Below are 18,768 nucleotides of genomic sequence, written 5' to 3' on the forward strand. Positions count from 1 at the left end.
AGAGAGGTCGTAGAAGATATCTTCTCTCAGTGGGGTTTCCCCACTATAGACAGACAATGCCCAGGATTTGCATCCAGGTTCCCCCAACCAGACTCCCAGGGGAACGCCCTGTGGATGAACTGGTCAGGGATGTTTGCGTACGCTTTTCCACCAACTCCTCTCATCAGGAAAGTGGTGAACAAGATGAACAGGGAATCGATGACGCTCGTCCTAGTTGCTCCCATGTGGGCAAGACAACCGTGGTTCCCACACCTACGCAGGATGGCGGTGTGCGAGCCCATCAAACTTCCAGCCTGGTACAACCTACTGTCCCAGCACCAATGTCAAACAGTGCACCAGCAACCCAACTCAATGAACCTGGCAGCATGGCTCCTGAGGTCATAGAGTTTGGACATCTCAATTTGCCACAGAGGTGTATGGACATCCTAAAGGAATCTAGGAAACCAAACACAAGGCACTGTTACTTTGACAAGTGGAAGAGGTTCGTTATCTGGTGCCAGAGTAGACCAATCAACCCGGTTGATTGCACTCCTTCCACAATTGTCACATACATGCTCCACCTGCTAGATGCAGGATTGGTTTTTAACTCACTGAAAGTACACCTGGCAGCCCTGTCGGCTTACACCACTTCCCATAGCAAGGTTTTGTGGTGGAAAGTACCAGTAGTTAAAGCCTTCATGGAAGGAGTAAAGAGACTTCACCCTCCTATTTCAAACCCACCACCAGGGTGGGACCTTAATGTGGTGCTAGCCAAGCTCATGGGCCCCGCTTTCGAACCCATGCATAAAAGGAGTCTCAAACACCTGACTTATAAAACGGCCTTCTTAGTAGCTATTACTTCTATAAGAAGGGTCAGTGAAATTCAGGCTCTGTCAGTGCAGGATCCCTTCTTTACTGTCCATAAAGACAAACTGGTTTTACGCACACACCCTAGGTTCTCACCTAAATTTATATCAAAATTCCATGTAAACCAGTCCATCGAGCTTCCGGCTTTCGTCCAGGACCCGCAAAGCTCGGCTGAGGTGAAACTACACACCCTAGATGTGCGTAGGGCGGTCCTCTACTATGTAAATAAAACCAGACCGCTAAGAAAAACAGATCAACTGTTTGTCTCCGTAGCTACAGGCAGAGAGGGGGGATCGCGTCTCTAAAGGTGTCATCTCAAAGTGGATTATTAACTGTATCCAGCTGTGTTACTCCCTCTCTGAAAGAACTCTGCCTTTCACGCCAAGAGCCCACTCTACTAGAGGCATTGGGGCCACTCTGGCTTTCATTGCAAATGTACCCCTTGACACCATTTGCAAAGCAGCTACTTGGAGCTCTATTCACGCTTTTACTCAGCATTACTGCATTGACACCCATTCCAAGGCAGATGCACAAGTGGGACAAGCAGTTCTAAGACACTTATTTGCTCATGACCCTTCTCACATCCCACCGCCTTCTTCAGGTACTGCTCGCTAATCTATGCACAGCATGTGATCTAAGCAGATTCACAAGCCTCAGAAGGGATACATTACTCACCGTAATCGTATTTCTGATGCTTGTATCTGCTTAGATTCACATGCAACCCACCCTTCCTCCCCTCTGAGAGAAGGCACATGATTGCTTGTAGTCTTACCTTTCTGTCTATCTGCTTGGATTATCTGTACTCACGCTACTCCTCATGTTACCTCATGTCAGAAAAAATACAATCTGAGGATCCTAGACGCGTGAGGGATCTTGGGTACAGTGGACGTCACACTAGGGATAGTATTACTGGCACGCCCTGTGTCGACGCCCATTTTCGAGTTTCGAAAAACAAACTGTAATACTCTGCAGCTTCCACTAGATGTCGGCCTATGCACAGCATGTGAATCTAAGCAGATAGAAGCATCAGAAATACGATTACGGTGAGTAATGTATCCCATATATATATATCAGGCATATATATATACTCCCTGAGTGCCTGATGTTAGGACAGTTTTTCTGAAGTACAACTAAGGGCAAAAAACTAACTGTCCTAACATCAGGCACTCAGGGATCCTTGGTGGGCTTTCCAAGGGAACCTGCCAAAAACAAAAGACCCACCCAGGGAGGAAGACGGCTCACGATAGACCAAGTCATCAAGAACAGTGCTTTGGACAACTGCAGCCACCATTATAGGCAAATGGTGACACTTGTGTTCCTTACAGCAGCTGCAAAGGCAGCCTGCGACAAAAGTCCACAACAGTTTGTGCAAAAAGGTACACTGCCCACCAGCCTGTCAGATTAACTTGGAACTGTGTTAGAAGTTTTACACAAGTTACTACTGTCTTATTAATGGGTTTGCTAAAGAAGGCTAAAGTACTTGATTAATGATTTGCTTAGCTAGCGCTCTTGTCTTTTGTTGCTGAATGAGGTCCGATTGATTCCTTAATGATTGTTGTGGATCCTGAACAAGGTCTAGATGAAAGTATAGTCCTTGACTGGACATGGTAGTCTATATAAATTCATGTCATCCCTCTCCTTTTAGACTTCCATGGAATCGCTGATTCACCATTTTAAATTGTACACTGAAGGATATCAAGTTCCGCCCGGAACCACCTACACAGCTATTGAAGCCCCTAAGGTACCACATTTACATTTTCTTGGCCATTAAAATTGAATGTTAAGCTTAAGCATTCTCCCCACACTACTAACAGTTACTTTAAAGTGAGAGCTCACTGCCTCAAAGTCAAAGCATGGTGAGTTCCTTTGCTCCTCACAAAGGGAATAACAAACTTGTTTTCTGGAGATTTTAATTTTAGGGTGCGTGGTCTTAAACTACTACGATTTGTTCATTTATATTTGTGTTTTAATGAGAAATTCAATTGCCATGTAGTCTTGTAAGGATTTTCCAAAATCTAAGCCTTCTGCACGTCCTTCCCTTAATACTCATTACCTCTACTGCCAACTTGCCTTTTGTTAGTAGAGTTTTTTGCAGTTGGTACACGAAATGGGATTTGGAATAAGCCAAACTTTGGCAACAGGGTTGTCTAAACCATTGTTTTTCTTAACCACTCCCTTGATGGTATGATTGGATTGAGTAAGAAGGGGGATACTGTTGAAATGTAGTTTAAGCCTGCAAAGCTGACGTTTTTCACACCAAGGGCCTTTTCATGAAATTATAGCAAAGTACAAATATTCTATTTATATAAAACGCACAGTTTTTCACCCCACTATGAATGATCGCGACTAAGAGGACCCACTTAGCAGCACTCTTCTTCGTCCAGGAAGTCACATTGTCGCTCCTGCTACATCGATACTGACTCTGCAAAGGTATAACAACTTGCCTTGTTACAGGTACTTTTCTCCACCACCACTCCTCCATTCCAGGGCACTAGTAGGAATTCAGGAGCAAAATGCTTGACTTTTAAGTCAAGACAAAGGTGGCTTCAATGCTAATAGTTAGGTCGGAACCCACTGTGCTTTCTGAGGCAGGCAGAGTCCTCTCTTTGGCCTTCAAGTGCATGCCTGTGAGCTTGGTTACAACTCAAGTTCTGAAGAATACTCCCCTCCAGTGCTGCTTAGGTCTGATTTCCAGAGTTAAATTATTGATCGTAATCCTATCCCTTATGCCTTTGAACCCATATCTGGGGTGGTTGACTACCTTGCCTTCAGATTTATGCGACACCAGTAGTTTTGACACCTCACTCAGATTCTAATTTATACCGGCCTGTGCCTAAAGCCCAGTGTGTCATTTCAAAGCACTTTTTCCAAAGCCATGGAGCACTTGCATAGTCTGATTCTTTGATGCCGAAGGACCATTATGACCAGAGATCCAGGAGCATGGCCCTCTAAAGAAGACTTTTCTCCCCTTCAATGCTGCTGCTGACTTATCAAGGCGGTATGGCTGAAGTCCACCTCGGCTCCAGCCATGGACCGGGATCTTTCTAAAGAGCATCTTCATACTCAGCCAGATTTCTTTTTTTTGTTTTTTCCCCAGACAGCCCAGCACTAAGAGTCTGGTGATTTTGGCCTCCACTGCAGAGTCTAAGGTGACTATTTCTTCTGTCTGTTCACCAGACTGGAAAAGTGAGAGGTTTAATGCCCTGGAACAATCTGACAGTTGAAATGAACTGGCTGTTCACTCGACTTGTGCCTGGCTAAATACACCCATACTGTGTGGAGTGTTACTTCTGAAGTAGCTAAATATTGGTCTATACCTGGAAAAGCAGTTTCACCAAGTTTGTGATCGATGGCAAGGAAGCAGCATGCCAGATCATTCAGTCAAGTCTAGACATAATTGATTGTGTGGCCTGTTCAATGGGTTTTGAGACATTACTCTAAAGCAACTCATGGTTGGAAATGTCTGGGTTCTCCCTGGATGATCAGACTTAGATCCTTTGCATGCCTTTTGTGGGAGGCCACCTCTGGATCCAAGGCATATGAGTCGTTAAGACCTTTGACAATTCTCTGGAGTAATCCTTCAGCAGGCATATGCATAGTCATTCTGGGTCTATTCAATTGTCCTTTCGCTCTCCGGACCACAGTGGCAGAGGTCAAGAACTCTCTGGAAAACTTCCACCAACTCTAACCTATTCCCTTACCCCACATACATAGTTAATTAAAATTGTACAGAAATTCCTAAAGAATTTCTAACAAAGCATTTCGGTCAATTTGGAAAATGTCAAATGCGCCACAAGGAAGTATGCTAATACCTGGAACACAAAACCAATGGTGTTTCTTGGGGGAGGGGGGAGCACCAAGAGGTGCACCCCCCCCCCCCCAGCTCCACAAAACTATGTTCCAAACCCTCTTTTATTTGTATTATGACCATTCTTTTCCACTGAGTGGGGTGCGGGGGAGGGGGGAGAAATGTGCCTGTATGTTCTGAACTAACAAAACCTCTGTGCGGCTTATAGGCCATCCAACAGGGCTACTGTTAAGAAAGATTTTCTTTTTGCACCTTTCCCTCCATACGTTCCTATGGAGCCCCATTCTTTTTGCTTGTTTTGAACACTGTACTGACTTTTTGAAGCTCAGTAAAGTCACTTCCCTTACTTGTTTTGCTCATTATTGTTGGGCAAACTGACTAGTCTCTAAAACAGTCAGTACTGGAAGACTGTCTCTTTATGAATTCTTGTATTTCTTAATTTCTTACAATTGCACTCATCACCTTACAGTGAAGTGCAGTTTGGATACTTTGTATCCTTATAACCTTTTATGTAATGGTGTTTTGGTTACTTTGACAATGTAGCTAAAGCAAGCTTTTGGCAGCTTGGTAATTTGTACTGTTTTTGTGATAGTTTTCTTGTACACTTCTCCTCTGCATTTAACGTGAATGGCTGGCACCTTAAGGTGGTTGTGTCGAAAGATGTTTTGCTTGTTCTTTGCACATATTATTCTTTGGCCGCCTCCCGGTCTTCTCAGATCAGGACATGCCTTTTATGGAAACCCCCCTTGCGGGCTAAAGCAGTGGCTTTCCTAACATATACCCACAGATCAGCAAATATGGCAGCTATCTTAAGTTCTCCAGCATGGGGTCTGGCATGAACTCTCACATGCTCATGAATATTCCCCGTCAGGCTTGGAATCCTCAGCCAAAGACAAGTTTTTTTTTGTTTCTAAACTTTCTCCTACAAACCAATCACTGAGCTCTGGGTCATACTTATCCTTGCCAATGATTGCCCTCTATCTAAGCCCCTCCTTTGGCAGCCATCTTCAGATTTTTACCGCACGTTCAAGTGTTAGGCGTCCTGGTGCTTCGCTCTACAAGCTTTTTTTCTCGTTGTTTGCTTTTTGAGAGTTAAACTCTATTTTTCAGTCAATCGAGCCCTTGTGCTCTATCGATCATCTTTCCGACTAAAAGGGATCTGTTTTACGGCTTTTTCAGCGCCCCTCAAGGGGTGTTTTCGTCGATTTTTCTTCTTTGAGGAGTCAAGAATATTCTTCAGGCCTACACCACGTGGATCATGTCGGACGAGAAGGACGGCACTTCCCTCTTCAAGCTTTGCTGCGGTTTGCTGAATGTGTACATGGACAACAAGCATTCCAAGTGTCTGTACTGCTTGCACCCGACGCATAAGAACAAGGATTGTGAGTTTTGCCATGGCTTCATGAAGCACATGTTGAAGGATCGTCGTCCAAGAGGAAGTCAATTCCCCCAGGGAAGTTGAGAGAGAATCTGGAGACGGCCAAGCAGGAGAAGACCAGGCAGGGTGCGGTGGCCGACCACCCTCCGACGGAGAAGGCCAAGGTAGACAAGGGGTCTGACAAGGCCCAGAAGGAGAAGGCCAAGCAAAACAAGGTGTCCGACACGGCCAGGAAGGAAAAGGCCAAACTGGACAAGGGGACTAGCCTTTCCGTGAAGGCCCAAGTACACCCTGCAAAAGCGAAAGCATCGCCATCCCTTGAGGTAGTGGTGGCATTGCTTTCAAAGTCGTAAGGGCGGACCTGCAGGGTACCCCGACAATGGCCCGGGTGTCTCTTCCTCCCAGGAGGGGAGGCTTCGAACAAGCCTGCAGAGGAAAAGCCAGAGAAGAGGATGCCGAACCTCAGCCCGAGACCGACTCCTCTGGACCCGGAGGGGCAGGGGGTTGTTGAAGGCCTCCAAGGTATGGACATGTCTTCCGCTGATGAGATCAATTCTATCCAGACCGTTTAGGAGGGAAATGACGGGGGAAACGACAGAGGCTCACCCCGCTATGGGGGCAAGTGCAATGACAATGGGACTACCATCTATGGAGGCGACGATGAGGGGGCCCCAGGACAACGAGGTCCCGGAACCCAACGCTCCTACACCCTAGATACTGCCTAGAGACCTTTCACTGGAGAGAGGTGCGGGGGGGAACAATCATCTTGACCCTTCACACGCTGGTGTCTGAGATATAGAGTAGGATGCCGGTGAGCCCACCGCCCACACCTCCCACGGCACCAGTACCGGCCCCCCTGTTGATACAAGGGGAACCGCCGGCCAAGAAGATGTGGCACCTTACACCTCCATGCCACTCATACCCTCCCTCTTCAATGCCCCTCTCCCCCCAAGGGAGACTGAGTCGGACACAACGAAAACAGGCACGGGTAATGATGGCGGCGGGATGGGGGATCTCGCGTCACCTCCACCGGATGAGGTGGGATCTTTCCATGCGATGATTGCCCGATCGTCAGAGCTTTTCCAGCTCACGCCGGAGGAAAAGAAGGAAGGCTTCTTATAGAAGCGCCGGGAGGCGAAAAAGACGACCATCCTTTCGGTACCACTCCTGGACAATGTTTGGGACAAAGGGCTGGCTCTTCTGAAGAACCCCTCTACAGCCCTTGCAAAGAGGGACTGATTGGAGAAGAAGTACAGGGTGCCGGGCTCTGCTTCCAAGTGCTTACAGTCTCAACCGTCGCCGGACTCGGTGGCCGCCAGGAAGAAATAGTAGAGCTCGACTTTGCTCCTCTTCCTCCACCCCTCCAGACAACGAGGGGGAAGAAGTTGGATTCTATGGGTTTGAAGGTTATCTACTCGGTGGCGATGATTGTCAAGGCTGCCAACGCCCTTAAGATTGTGGGCAGATACGATTGGCAGCTTTGGTTTAAGCTGGTTCCCCTACTGGACTTTCTCACCGATGACAAGCGGGTTTAGGCTTTGGAGATTCTTCAAGAAGGAGAGATGGCATCGGACCACGCCATCACAGTGGCCCTGGACATTGCCGACACAGGTTTCTGCCAGGTGGGAAACATATATAGGCCACCAACTTTAGACAGGAGGTCCAGACAAGGGTTTTGGACATGCCCTTTGATGGGCTCAAACTGTGTGGGAAGACTGTGGATGAATCCCTCCAGGCCATCAAGACGGACACAGTGACGGCACGTGCCCTAGGCAATAACGACTGTCCTTTCATTCTCAGGAGGGATGTCTATCTGCTCTTTGAAGGGGCTTGTGGGGGGGGGGCTTGTCCTCTTCGACCCAGGAAGCTAATAGGGGTCACGTCAAGACCTTTGGGGGGCGTACGTCGTCATCGACCGCAAGGTGGCCCGTTGACCTCCAAGCAAGATTCAATCAGCCAGGACGTCGGGCCCCCCACCCGTGCACCTTGGTGGGAGGCCGGCTGGCGAACTTAGTCGGCGTGTTGGAGACAATCTCCACCGACAGATGGGTGCTGGATGCTCTCGCCCGCGGACACACCTTAGAATTCCAACGAAAGTGTCAGTAAATACTACTGGTGGCCCGGCAAAAAAAACACGTCCCTCAGCTTCTGCGGGAGGTTCGGGCCATGTTACAGAAGAGGGCGATGGAGTTGGTTCCACTGCGACTCTGGGGCTCCCGAGTATACATAAGGTACTTCCTCATAAGAAAGAAGATCGGGGGCTGGAGGACCATTCTCGAGATCCAACGGCTCAACAAATACATTAAGTTCCAGAAGTCCAGGTTGGTCACCCTGCAGCACGTGCTCGGCCAGCTGGAGGAGGGGGGGACTTTGTGGTGGTTCGATCTGGTGGACGCAAACTTCCACGTCCCCATACACAATGGACACCGCAAGTTTCTTCACTTCGTCGTTCAGTGGAAGCATTATCAGTTCAAGGCCCTTCCATTTGGGCTGAAATCGGCACCCTGAGTCTTCCCCAAGTGCTTGGCGCTAGTTGTAGCCAACTGCTGCTGCAGGGGATCCACGTTTATCCTTACCTGGACCACTGGCTCATCCAGGCCAAGTCAAGGGACACCACCGTCGAACCCACGGAGCAGACCGTCAGTCTTCTGACAGATCTGGTGTTCTCTGTGAACTATGCATAGTCTTGCTTAACTCCATCGCAGGACGCTCTGTTCCTAGGATCCAAGCTCAACACAGTGTCATGCCTGGCATCACCATCGAAGGAAAGGATATCGGCCATCTTGGGCAAGGTGCAGCGGCTGTTGGCACTGAAGATCGGCATGTTGAGGACCATCAAGTCGTTGTTCGTTATGTCGTGCATTTACCTGATTGGACTCTGCAGGTTACGGATGCGGCCTCTACAGGTGTTCCTTGAAGCCGTCCGTTGGTTACAGGTGTCCAGAATCTTCCAGGACAGGATTGCGCTCGAATAGGAGTACCAACGAGCGATCAATGGTGGGGCGTGCACTCCAATATCGCCGGAGGCACAGATTTCCAGAGCCCCCCCCGCACCAGGAGACGGTCACGACGGATGCGTCTCTGGAAAGATGGGGAGCCCACATGGACGTCTTCAGGCGTGAGGTCTATGGCTGCCAGAAGAGAAGACGCTACAGATAAACGTACTGGAACTACGGCAGCGTTTTGGGCCCTGAAGTCATTTCTGGCGTCCCTCAAGGGCAAAGTCGTGAGGGTCTTCACGGACAATACCACCACCACGATCTTCTACATCCGGAAGCAGGGGGGCACCAGATTGCCGGTGCTTTCCAGGGAGGCGCAGGACTTGTGGCATTGGGTCGTCGTCCAGGGGATGTTCCACATTCCATTCCACTTGGCAGGAGTAAAGGACAGTCGCTGACTCTCTCAGCAGGGAGTTACGCTCTTGCAACCAGTGGGAACTCCGGCAGGACCAAGTGGACAACCACTTCGACAAATGCAGCAATCCCCAGATCGATCTATTTGCGACGACGATAAACACCAAGTGTCGGAGGTTCGCCAGCAGGTTTCCCCCAGCCGAGGAGCATGGGGATGCATTCTCATTCCCTTGGGACGGCCTGTTTCTGTATGCATTCCCGCTGTTGCTTCTTCGAGTCATCAATCAACTTAGATGGTGCTGGTGCATGATGATCCTCGTTGTGCCAGCGTAGCCGAGGCAGATCTGGTTACCTGGACCTTCTCAGCATGTCAGCGGCTCCTCCAGTCAAGCTGCCAGTGGTTGCGGATCTTCTCGCCAGGGAAGGAGGCAAAATTCTGCACCACGACCCAGGATCCCTGAACATGAAGGCAAAGCCTGGCTCCTGCAGAATTAGAATTTGAGGGTTATGATCTTCCAGCAAACTGCAAGGAGGTTCTCTCCAAGGCAGGGCGTAGTCTACTTTGAAATGCTATGGGCTCAAATGGAAGAGGTTTGCAATTTGCTGCTGTTCCCAGATAATCGACCCTCTGAGGGTCACGGCCCCTTGGGTACTGCCATATTTGCTGTTGGCTCAGTCGGGCTGGATCATGCAACCATCAAGGTTCATCTGGTGGCTATCTCCCGCTACACCAGATCCCCAGGACGACCCTCCTTGTGATTGCACTGGTTAGTCAAGGAATTCATCAAGGGACTATGCCGCTCGTTCCCGCCAGTGAAGGCTCCGGCCGCGGGAGCTCAACGTGGTACTTGCTAGGCTCATGGGAGCCCCATTCGAGCATATGCATTCTGTTCCACTCAAGTTTCTCTCATGGAAGACAGCATTTCTTGTGGCCATCACCTCTGCATGACGAGTGGGTGAGATACCACCTAATTTGCCTTTTCACAAGACGAGAGTGGTGCTGCGGACACTCCTCCTTCATGCCCAAGGTGCTGTCGGACTTTCATCTGAACAAGCCCTTGGTGTTACCAGTGTGTTTTGTGGCCCGCACTAAGTTTCCGGATAACTTATCAGCTTTTTGTGAACTTTTGTCCTGCGAACCATGGGAAGGCCCTGTCCAAGGCTTCCATTTCCAGGTGGCTCTCCGGCTGTATCACTCACTGCCACCGGTTGGCAAACCGACCGCTGCCTGGCCGTCTCAGAGCCCATTCTACCAGAGTGATTGCTGCTACTAAAGGGTTCCCGTCTGGTGTTCCCCTGCTGGACATCTGCAGGGCTGCAACGTGGAGGTCGACACACACCTTCACGATATTCTACTGCATCGACAGGGATTCCAGCGAGGAGTCCAGGGTCGGCCAAGCAGTGCTGAGTAACCTGTTCGCTTGAAGGTGAGCCTGGTGAAGAGGTTGGAGATTGCTTCTGTTGAGCCTTGCCATCTCCTGTGGTTGTGCATGTGTGTACTGATGTGTATTCTGTATTGATGAGCATGTGAGTCCATGCCAGACCCCATGCTGGAGAAGGAACAAGTTACTTACCTGTAACTGTTGTTCTCCAGCTTTGTTGTGGCATGGATTCACATGTGAACCCTGCCGCCTGCCCCTCTGCGGCTCTTCTCTTGGTCCTACTGCCACTTTATGTGCTATCAAATCTGAAGATGGCTGCCAGAGGAGTGGCTTAGGTAGAGGGCAGTCATTGGCTGGGGCTAATTCCTTTCAACCTTCGAGACCCCCATCTCTTTTGCTGGACTTCAGACTTTTTAATTTTTACCATGGAGTGAGTGACATTTTTCTCCCTATCATTTGTTTTTACCTGATTTGGATTTGTGTGTTCCATAGGCATCTGCTTTTTATATAGTGATACACTGCACCTTCAGTGCAGTGTCACATTGAAATCCTTTTGGAATTCTCATAAGATTGTAATACCTTTTTGTTGTGTGAAATTGACTTTATCCAGCATGGGGTCTGGCATGGATTCACATGCTCATGAATATTCCCCGTCGTCAGGCTGGGAATCCTCTGTAAAGAAAAAACCAGTATCAGTTTCGTTTATGATCTGTCTTTCGTAGTAGTAACCAATCACTGATCTCTGCGTCATACTGACCACAGCCAATGACTGCCCTCTACCTAAGCCCCGCCTCTGGCAGCCATCTTCAGATTTTTACCGCACGTTCAAGTGTTGGGAGTCCTCGTGCTTAGCTCTCGAGCTTTACTGCGTGTTCCGCGCTTTTTCAGGTGAATTTTCACATTTTTTTCGGTTAATCGAGCCTCAAGCTCCACCGTTTCTACTCCCATTAACAGCTACCCGTTGCGGGATTTTTCCTACGCCCCTTAAGGGTGAAGATTTCGTCGAATCAACTTCTTGGAGGATTCCAGAAGATTCGCGGCCTACTTCGAGATGGCCCAGGATGCGAGTTCGTCGCCCAGACCGAAGCTGTTTCGCAGCTGCCCTGGATGCGGGCTGCAGAATGTGTTTAAGGAAGACGAACATTCGCGATGCCTCTACTGTCTTCATGGGGACAAGACTCATGTAGAGAAGGACTGCCAGTTCTGCAAGAACTTGTCGGAGCGGACCATGAGGGACTGTCGATCCCGTCTCGCCAGCTGGTTGGAGAAGGGCTCAACGGGTGAGAAGAAGAAGAAGAAAGGGTCCGAGCGGGCCTCTAAGTCCTGTGCGGGCGCCCCGGCGACGGGGGCCCAACACCAGGCCAAACGCTGCGAGTCCGCTGGCTCCGGGAGCGCCGAAAGGTCGGGCTCTTCGGTCGCGAGGCAGGGCGCACCTTCCCCGGTACCGTCAACCACGAGCCAACGCTCCGGTTCGGGGAAGAGGAAGTCCGAGACCCCGGGTAAGCTTCGGGAGAAGCCCCGTCCGATCTCGGGAGATGGGGAGCGAGGCGTCGCCCCTCCCCCTAAGGAGAAGGCCCAGGACGCACCTAAGGTGGTGAAGGCCCCTACCCAGCAGGCAAAGGCCTCTATCGAGGCGACTCTGGCCAAGCCGGCAGAGGCCCCGCCAGCGGAGACTGCCTCCGCGACTAGAGTTTCCTTGCCGCTAAGGAGGGAATCCTCTTTTCAGACCATCGTCGTGGCCGCCATGATGGAAGAAGCAAGGGGGGGCACGGTAGCCTCCTCGAGCTCGGAGTCAGCCTCGGAGGAGGAACTGACCGAGGCCGTGAGGAACCTCGAATTCGAGAAGGTTCGATCCCATAAGGAAGATCCTCGGGAGATAACCGAGGAAGACGACGATGGTGAGGAAGAGCAGCCTTCCCTTCCGGCACAGCCGGAACCTAGGCCTCAGGATGGCTCGGCAGCCATTTTGTCTGCAATCCAGTCCTTATGCTCTGAGATAAGGACGAGATTCCCACGGCCCAGGCCGGAGGACCCACAACCTGGCCCGTCGGGAAGTCCTCAGAACAAACAACGGAGGACCCAACCCTCTCCTCCGCTCGCCTCCGTAAGGCCTACAGTTCCCTCCTCATCCTCCCATGAGTCGGGAGATGACGGTGCGTTGGGCTCGACGACGGGTTCTGAGGGCGGCGATGACGGAACGGGTCTCCCGTCGCACGGGCCTCGCTGCCCGACGAGATTGGCTCATTCCAAGACATGATCGCCAGGGCGTCCGAATTGTTCCAGCTCTGCCCGGAGGAGCAGAAAAAGGAAGGTTTCCTCTATCAGCGCCGGGAGGCCAAGAGGAAGACTGTCATCGCGGTGCCTCTAATCGATGACATCTGGGAGGAGGGCCTGTCGGTTCTCAAAAACCCCTCTACGGCACCAGCCAAATGGGACCGGTACGAGAAGAAGTACCAGGTCCCCGAAACCGCTCCCCTGTGCCTCAGGGCCCAGCCAACGCCAGACTCGGTCTTCTCGGCGGCAGCGAAGAAGAAAGCGGCGGGGTCTGGAGCCTAGACGTCGAATTCCCCGCCGGACGGCGAGGGAAAGAAGTTGGACGCCATGGAGCGGCGGGTCATTTCGTCGGCGGCGACGACGATCAAAGCGTCCAACGCCCTGGCGATCGTGGCCCGTTACGACAGGAAGCTCTGGTTTAAGCTGGCCCCCATATTGGACTTCCTGCCGGACGACAAGAGGTCCGAGGCCCTGGAAATACTGCAAGAGGGCGAGGTGGCGTCGGACCACGCCATAACGGTGGCAACCGATATTGCCGATACCGGGTTTCGCCAGCTGGGCAACGGTGTTTGCCTACGATGACGGGGTTGGCTCCGGGCGACCGACTTCCGTCAGGACGTCCAGACCAGTGTGTTGGACATGCCGTTCGACGGCAGCAACTTGTTCGGGAAGGCGGTGGACGGATCCCTCCAAGCCATAAAAACAGAGACGGCCCGCGCCCTAGGAGCCCTTCAGCAACGACGGCCCTTTCGGAGCTCCGGAGGCAGACAGGGTGCCTCCAAGGGATCCAGCGGTGGCTTGCCGTCCTACCACCAGGCGGCACGCTCCTCGTCTCAGGAGGCCTACAGGGGTCGCGGCAAGCAGGGAGCGCCTCGCCGCCGTCGGCAAGGTGGCCAGGGCGGCAAGGCCACCACCTCCAAGCAGGACTGAACCGGCCGTGGTCTCGGGCCCCCACCGAAGCACCCCGGTGGGAGGCCGGCTGACGAATTTCGTCGGCGTGTGGAAGTCCATCTCCAACGACCATTGGGTGCTGGATACCCTGGCAAGAGGACACACTATCGAATTCCTGAAGTGCCCTCACGTTCCACCTGTGGCCAGGAAGGAAAATCGCGTCCCGCAACTGCTATTGGAAGTATGGGCGATGCTCAGGAAAGGCGCCATCGAGCTCGTCCCGAAGAGGCTCCGGGGTGTACTCAAGGTACTTCCTCGTCAGGAAGAAGACGGGCGGCTGGCGCCCCATCCTGGACTTTTGTCGTTTGAACAAATACATCAGATCACAAAAGTTCAGGATGGTCACCCTCCAGCACGTACTGGGACAGCTGGAGGAAGGTGACTTTCTATCGTCGTTGGACCTGGAGGATGCATACTTCCACGTTCCCATCCTCAAAAGTCACCGAAAGTTCCTCAGGTTCGTCGTCCAGGGACGCCACTACCAAGTCAGAGCACTGCCGTTCGGATTGAAGTCGGCCCCCAGGGTCTTTACCAAGTGCCTAGCACCAGTGGCTGCGCCTGCAGGGGATTCACGTCTACCCCTACCTGGACGACTGGCTCATCCGCTCAAGGACGAGGGAACTCGCCGTCGAACACACTGCGAGGACCGTCCAGCTACTCACAGACCTGGGATTCGCCATAAACTACCCAAAGTCCCACCTGGTGCTGTCGCAGGTGGCCCTGTTTCTGGGAGCGAAGCTCGATACAGTGAGGCGCCTGGCGGCCCCGTCAGAAGAACGGACGGAGACCATTCTAGGCAAAGTGCAGCGCCTGCTAGTCACGGACGTGGCCAGGGTGAGGTCCATCAAGTCCCTCCTGGGGATGATGTCCTCTTGCATCTACCTGGTGCGCCTCTGCAGACTACGGATGCGCCCTCTTCAAGAATTTCTCGATGCCCGTTGGATGCAGGCGACGGGCACCTTCGAAGACAGGGTCCCCCTCAACGAGGTGTCCCGGCGGGCGATTCAGTGGTGGGGCGTTCTAGCGCACCTCACGTCGGGCAAGGACTTTCAGACGCCGGCGTACCAGGAGACGGTGATGACGGACGCCTCCCTGGAAGGTTGCGGCGCCCACACCGGAGATCTCCACGCAAGAGGCCTCTGGCTCCCGGAGGAGGAGAGGCTCCTGCACATCAACGTCCTGGAACTCCAAGCCGTGCTCTGGGCTCTCAAATCATTCCTCCCGTCGCTCAAGGGCAAGGTGGTGCGGATCTTCACGGACAACACCACGACAATGTTTTACATACGGAAGCAGGGAGGCACCAGATCCCCAGCCCTATCCAAGGAGGCACAGAATCTGTGGCACTGGGCGGTCGCCCAGGGGATGTTCCTGGTTCCCTTCCACCTAGCAGGAGAAAGCAACACCATTGCCGACTCGCTCAGCAGGGGGCTGCGCGCGTGTCACGAGTGGTAACTGCGCCAGGATCAGGTGGATCAACTCTTCCGACGATGGGGCAAACCCCAAATCGACCTGTTCGCAACAGCGACGAACTCGAAGTGCAAGAGGTTCGCCAGCAGGTTTCCCCAGCCGAGAAGCATGGGTGATGCGTTCTCGTTCCCCTGGAACGTCCTATACCTGTATGCGTTCCCTCCGTTGCCGTTGCTGCTTCGACTCATCAGCCAGCTCAAGAGGTCCCGGTGCAGGATGATCCTCGTCGCACCGGCGTGGCCGAGGCAGATCTGGTTCCCGGACCTTCTGGACTTGTCAACGTCCCCTCCCATCAAGCTGTCGGCAGATGCGGACCTTCTCTCCAAAGAACGAGGCGCCATCTTCCACCACGACCCGGCGTCGCTGAACCTGCAGGCCTGGCTCCTGCAGCGCTAGAGTTTGGAGGCTACGATATACCGGCCGATTGCAGAGAGGTTCTTGCAAAGGCCAGGGCGTCCTCGACTCTCAAATGCTACGGTTATAAGTGGAAGAGGTTCTCTATCTGGTGCCGAGCACAGAAGATCAACCCCCTACGGATTACGGCCCCTCAAGTGCTGCCGTACCTGCTATCGCTGGCAAAGGCTGGGCTAGCCCATGCCTCCATTAAGATTCATCTGGCGGCGATCTCCAGATATACCAGAACCACAGGACGGACGTCCCTGTGGTCCCATCGACTGGTAAAAGAGTTTGTGAAAGGACTGTTCAGGTCGTTCCCGCCGGTGAAGGCCCCGGCCCCGGCGTGGGAACTTAACGTGGTGCTGACCAGGCTCATGGGGCCCCCATTCAAGCCGATGCACTCCACACCGATGAAGTTTGTGTCGTGGAAGACTGCATTCCTGGTGGCCATTACCTCCGCACGACGAGTGGGAGAGATCCAGGCCCTATCCTGCAAAGCACCGTACTTGACTTTACATGCCTCGAGGGTGGTGCTTAGGACGCACCCCTCATTTATGCCCAAGGTGCCGTCGGACTTCCATCTTAACGAGCCCTTGGTGTTACCTGTTTTCTTCCCGTCTCCTTCGTCGCCGGCCGAGAGGACTTTGCACTCGCTGGATGTGGCTAGAGCGCTGAAGTTCTACGTGGACCGCACGAAGAGTTTCCGGAGGACATCACAGCTGTTGGTGAACTTTGGACCTGTGAATCAAGGGAAGGCTCTCTCGAAGTCTTCTATTTCCAGATGGCTCTCCCGCTGCATCATGCACTGCCACCGGTTGGCTAACCGACCGCTGCCAGGCCGTCCGAGAGCCCATTCGACCAGAGCGATCGCTGCTACTACGGCGTTCTTATCTGGTGTGCCCCTGCTGGACATCTGCAGGGCTGCTACGTGGAGGTCGACGCACACCTTCACGAGATTCTACTGCGTCGATCAGGATTCCAGGGAGGAGTCCAGGGTCGGCCAAGCAATGCTGCGCAACCTGTTCGCTTAAGGTGAGCCTGGTGAGGAGGTAAGAGATGCTTAATGTTGAGTTGTTGTATTGCTTAATGTTGAGCCTTTTGCCACCCCCCGTGGTTGTGCATGTGTGTACTGCTATTTATTCTTATATTCATGAGCATGTGAATCCATGCCAGACCCCATGCTGGAGAAAGGAACAAGTTACTTACCTGTAACTGTTGTTCTCCAGCATGGGTCTGGCATGGATTCACATGCGAACCCTCCCGCCTACCCCTCTGCGGCTCTTCACTTGGTCATACTGCCACTTCACGTGCTACCAAATCTGAAGATGGCTGCCAGAGGCGGGGCTTAGGTAGAGGGCAGTCATTGGCTGTGGTTAGTATGACGCAGAGATCAGTGATTGGTTACTACTACGAAAGACAGATCAGAAACAAAACTGATACTGATTTTTTTCTTTACTGAGGATTCCCAGCCTGACGACTGGGAATATTCACGAGCATGTGAATCCATGCCAGACCCATGCTGGAGAACAACAGTTACAGGTAAGTAACTTGTTCCTTATTTACCTTTTCTCTTTGTAGGTCCAGCACACACCAGCTTATGTGGAGTGCTGGGGGATTACCTAGTAGTCCCTTATCCAACATTCTCATGTTACTACTTTAAATGGCTGGAGGCAGTGGTTTACTTTTTCCTACCATTGCCCTTTTCTACCGCAGGCAGAACCGTCCGCTGCAGTACCTCACCCATGGGTGACCATTTTGTCAAAATGGCCCCCGTCTTCTTTTTTCGCCATTTTCTGTTAGTGAGGTCTTTCTTGGGTTTTACTCTGGGCGTTGAAACAGGTTTTAGCTCTTTGTTTGTCTTGCCTTTGGCAGGCTTCAAACCTGAAGCCTGCCCCTAGCTACAGTGTGTCTGGAAGGACAGGATGTGAGGGAGGGTCCCGAAACTCCCCTGTCCTTTGTCGCTAGAAATGCCTGAATGCAACTAGTCCTGATTAACTGGCTGGCTGTCCTTTCAGGACAGCCACCCTTCTGTGAGTGACAGCCTAGGCTGTGCATGAACCCAAGAAACCTGCTTAAAAGGAGAGGGTCTTCGGACTACAGGCAGTCTACCACTGGGAGAAACACACGACGACGAAGAAACCATGAATGAAGCTTGCTGAAACCTCCTGGACCTTTTAATTGCCCGGTGAAGCCCTGCTGCTGTGCTGAACTCCTTTTTCACCTCAACAGGGAAGCTCCGGATGGAACGATTTCTCCCCCCTGGGTTAATGGGACCAACTAACCCTGAGGCGAACTCCACTGGACCATCATCCCTGACTGGCTGTGCTGCTTCGTTGCTGTAAGAACCCAATGCCAGGGATCGAGGGTCCGTAGTAGAGTGCAACGTCTGCCGCAGAACGAATCCGGCTAGAAGCTGAAGGAGACTTCTATGGGCCATCCCAAAGCAGGACCTCCAGATCCATAGTCCCCTCAAAGGAGTGCGAACCAAGGGATTAAAGAGTCCAACCGCTAGACAAGATCTGCAACAGTGCTGTTTGCTAAGCGCTGAAACCGCAAAGTGCTGCTGAACCAAAAAAAGCTCATAGGTGCCAACGACCTCCCAAGTACCTCTGCAAGAGCCCTCCAGAATTCCTCCCTCTTGTCCCCACTACTGAGGCTTTGGAACAAGGGTCTGCAACGCTGTAGCAAGACGGAATCCAGCTGGACCACTATTCTTCAAACCAGAGGTACTGTTTAGGCATGGGGTATTTACTTTGTCTTTTAGCCATGCTCCTCTTAGTTGGGAATTGCATCTCCTTACATTGTAGAGTTGATCTCAACTCTCTTCTCACAGGCTTAACAGCTTGTGACCCCACAAGTGATTTTCTTCAAACTCTCTAACTTTGTGCAAGACTTTGATCTAAGAAGTGCAAC

At 52.1% G+C, this 18,768-nt stretch overlaps 1 protein-coding gene across 1 annotated transcript in view; it reads left to right on the top strand.

The window, feature by feature from the left end:
• The window catches only part of NDUFS2 (NADH:ubiquinone oxidoreductase core subunit S2), a 502,212-nt gene that overhangs the window by 334,953 nt on the left and 148,491 nt on the right, over window positions 1-18,768 (top strand). Inside the window, exon 11 of the mRNA XM_069607180.1 lies at window positions 2,492-2,587. Coding sequence (XP_069463281.1) covers window positions 2,492-2,587 — 96 coding nt within the window. The remainder of the gene's footprint in view (window positions 1-2,491; window positions 2,588-18,768) is intronic.

The sequence above is a fragment of the Ambystoma mexicanum genome, chromosome 1p (assembly GCF_040938575.1).
Source record: "Ambystoma mexicanum isolate Mex_15411 chromosome 1p, UKY_AmexF1_1, whole genome shotgun sequence".
Taxonomy (NCBI): domain Eukaryota; kingdom Metazoa; phylum Chordata; class Amphibia; order Caudata; family Ambystomatidae; genus Ambystoma; species Ambystoma mexicanum.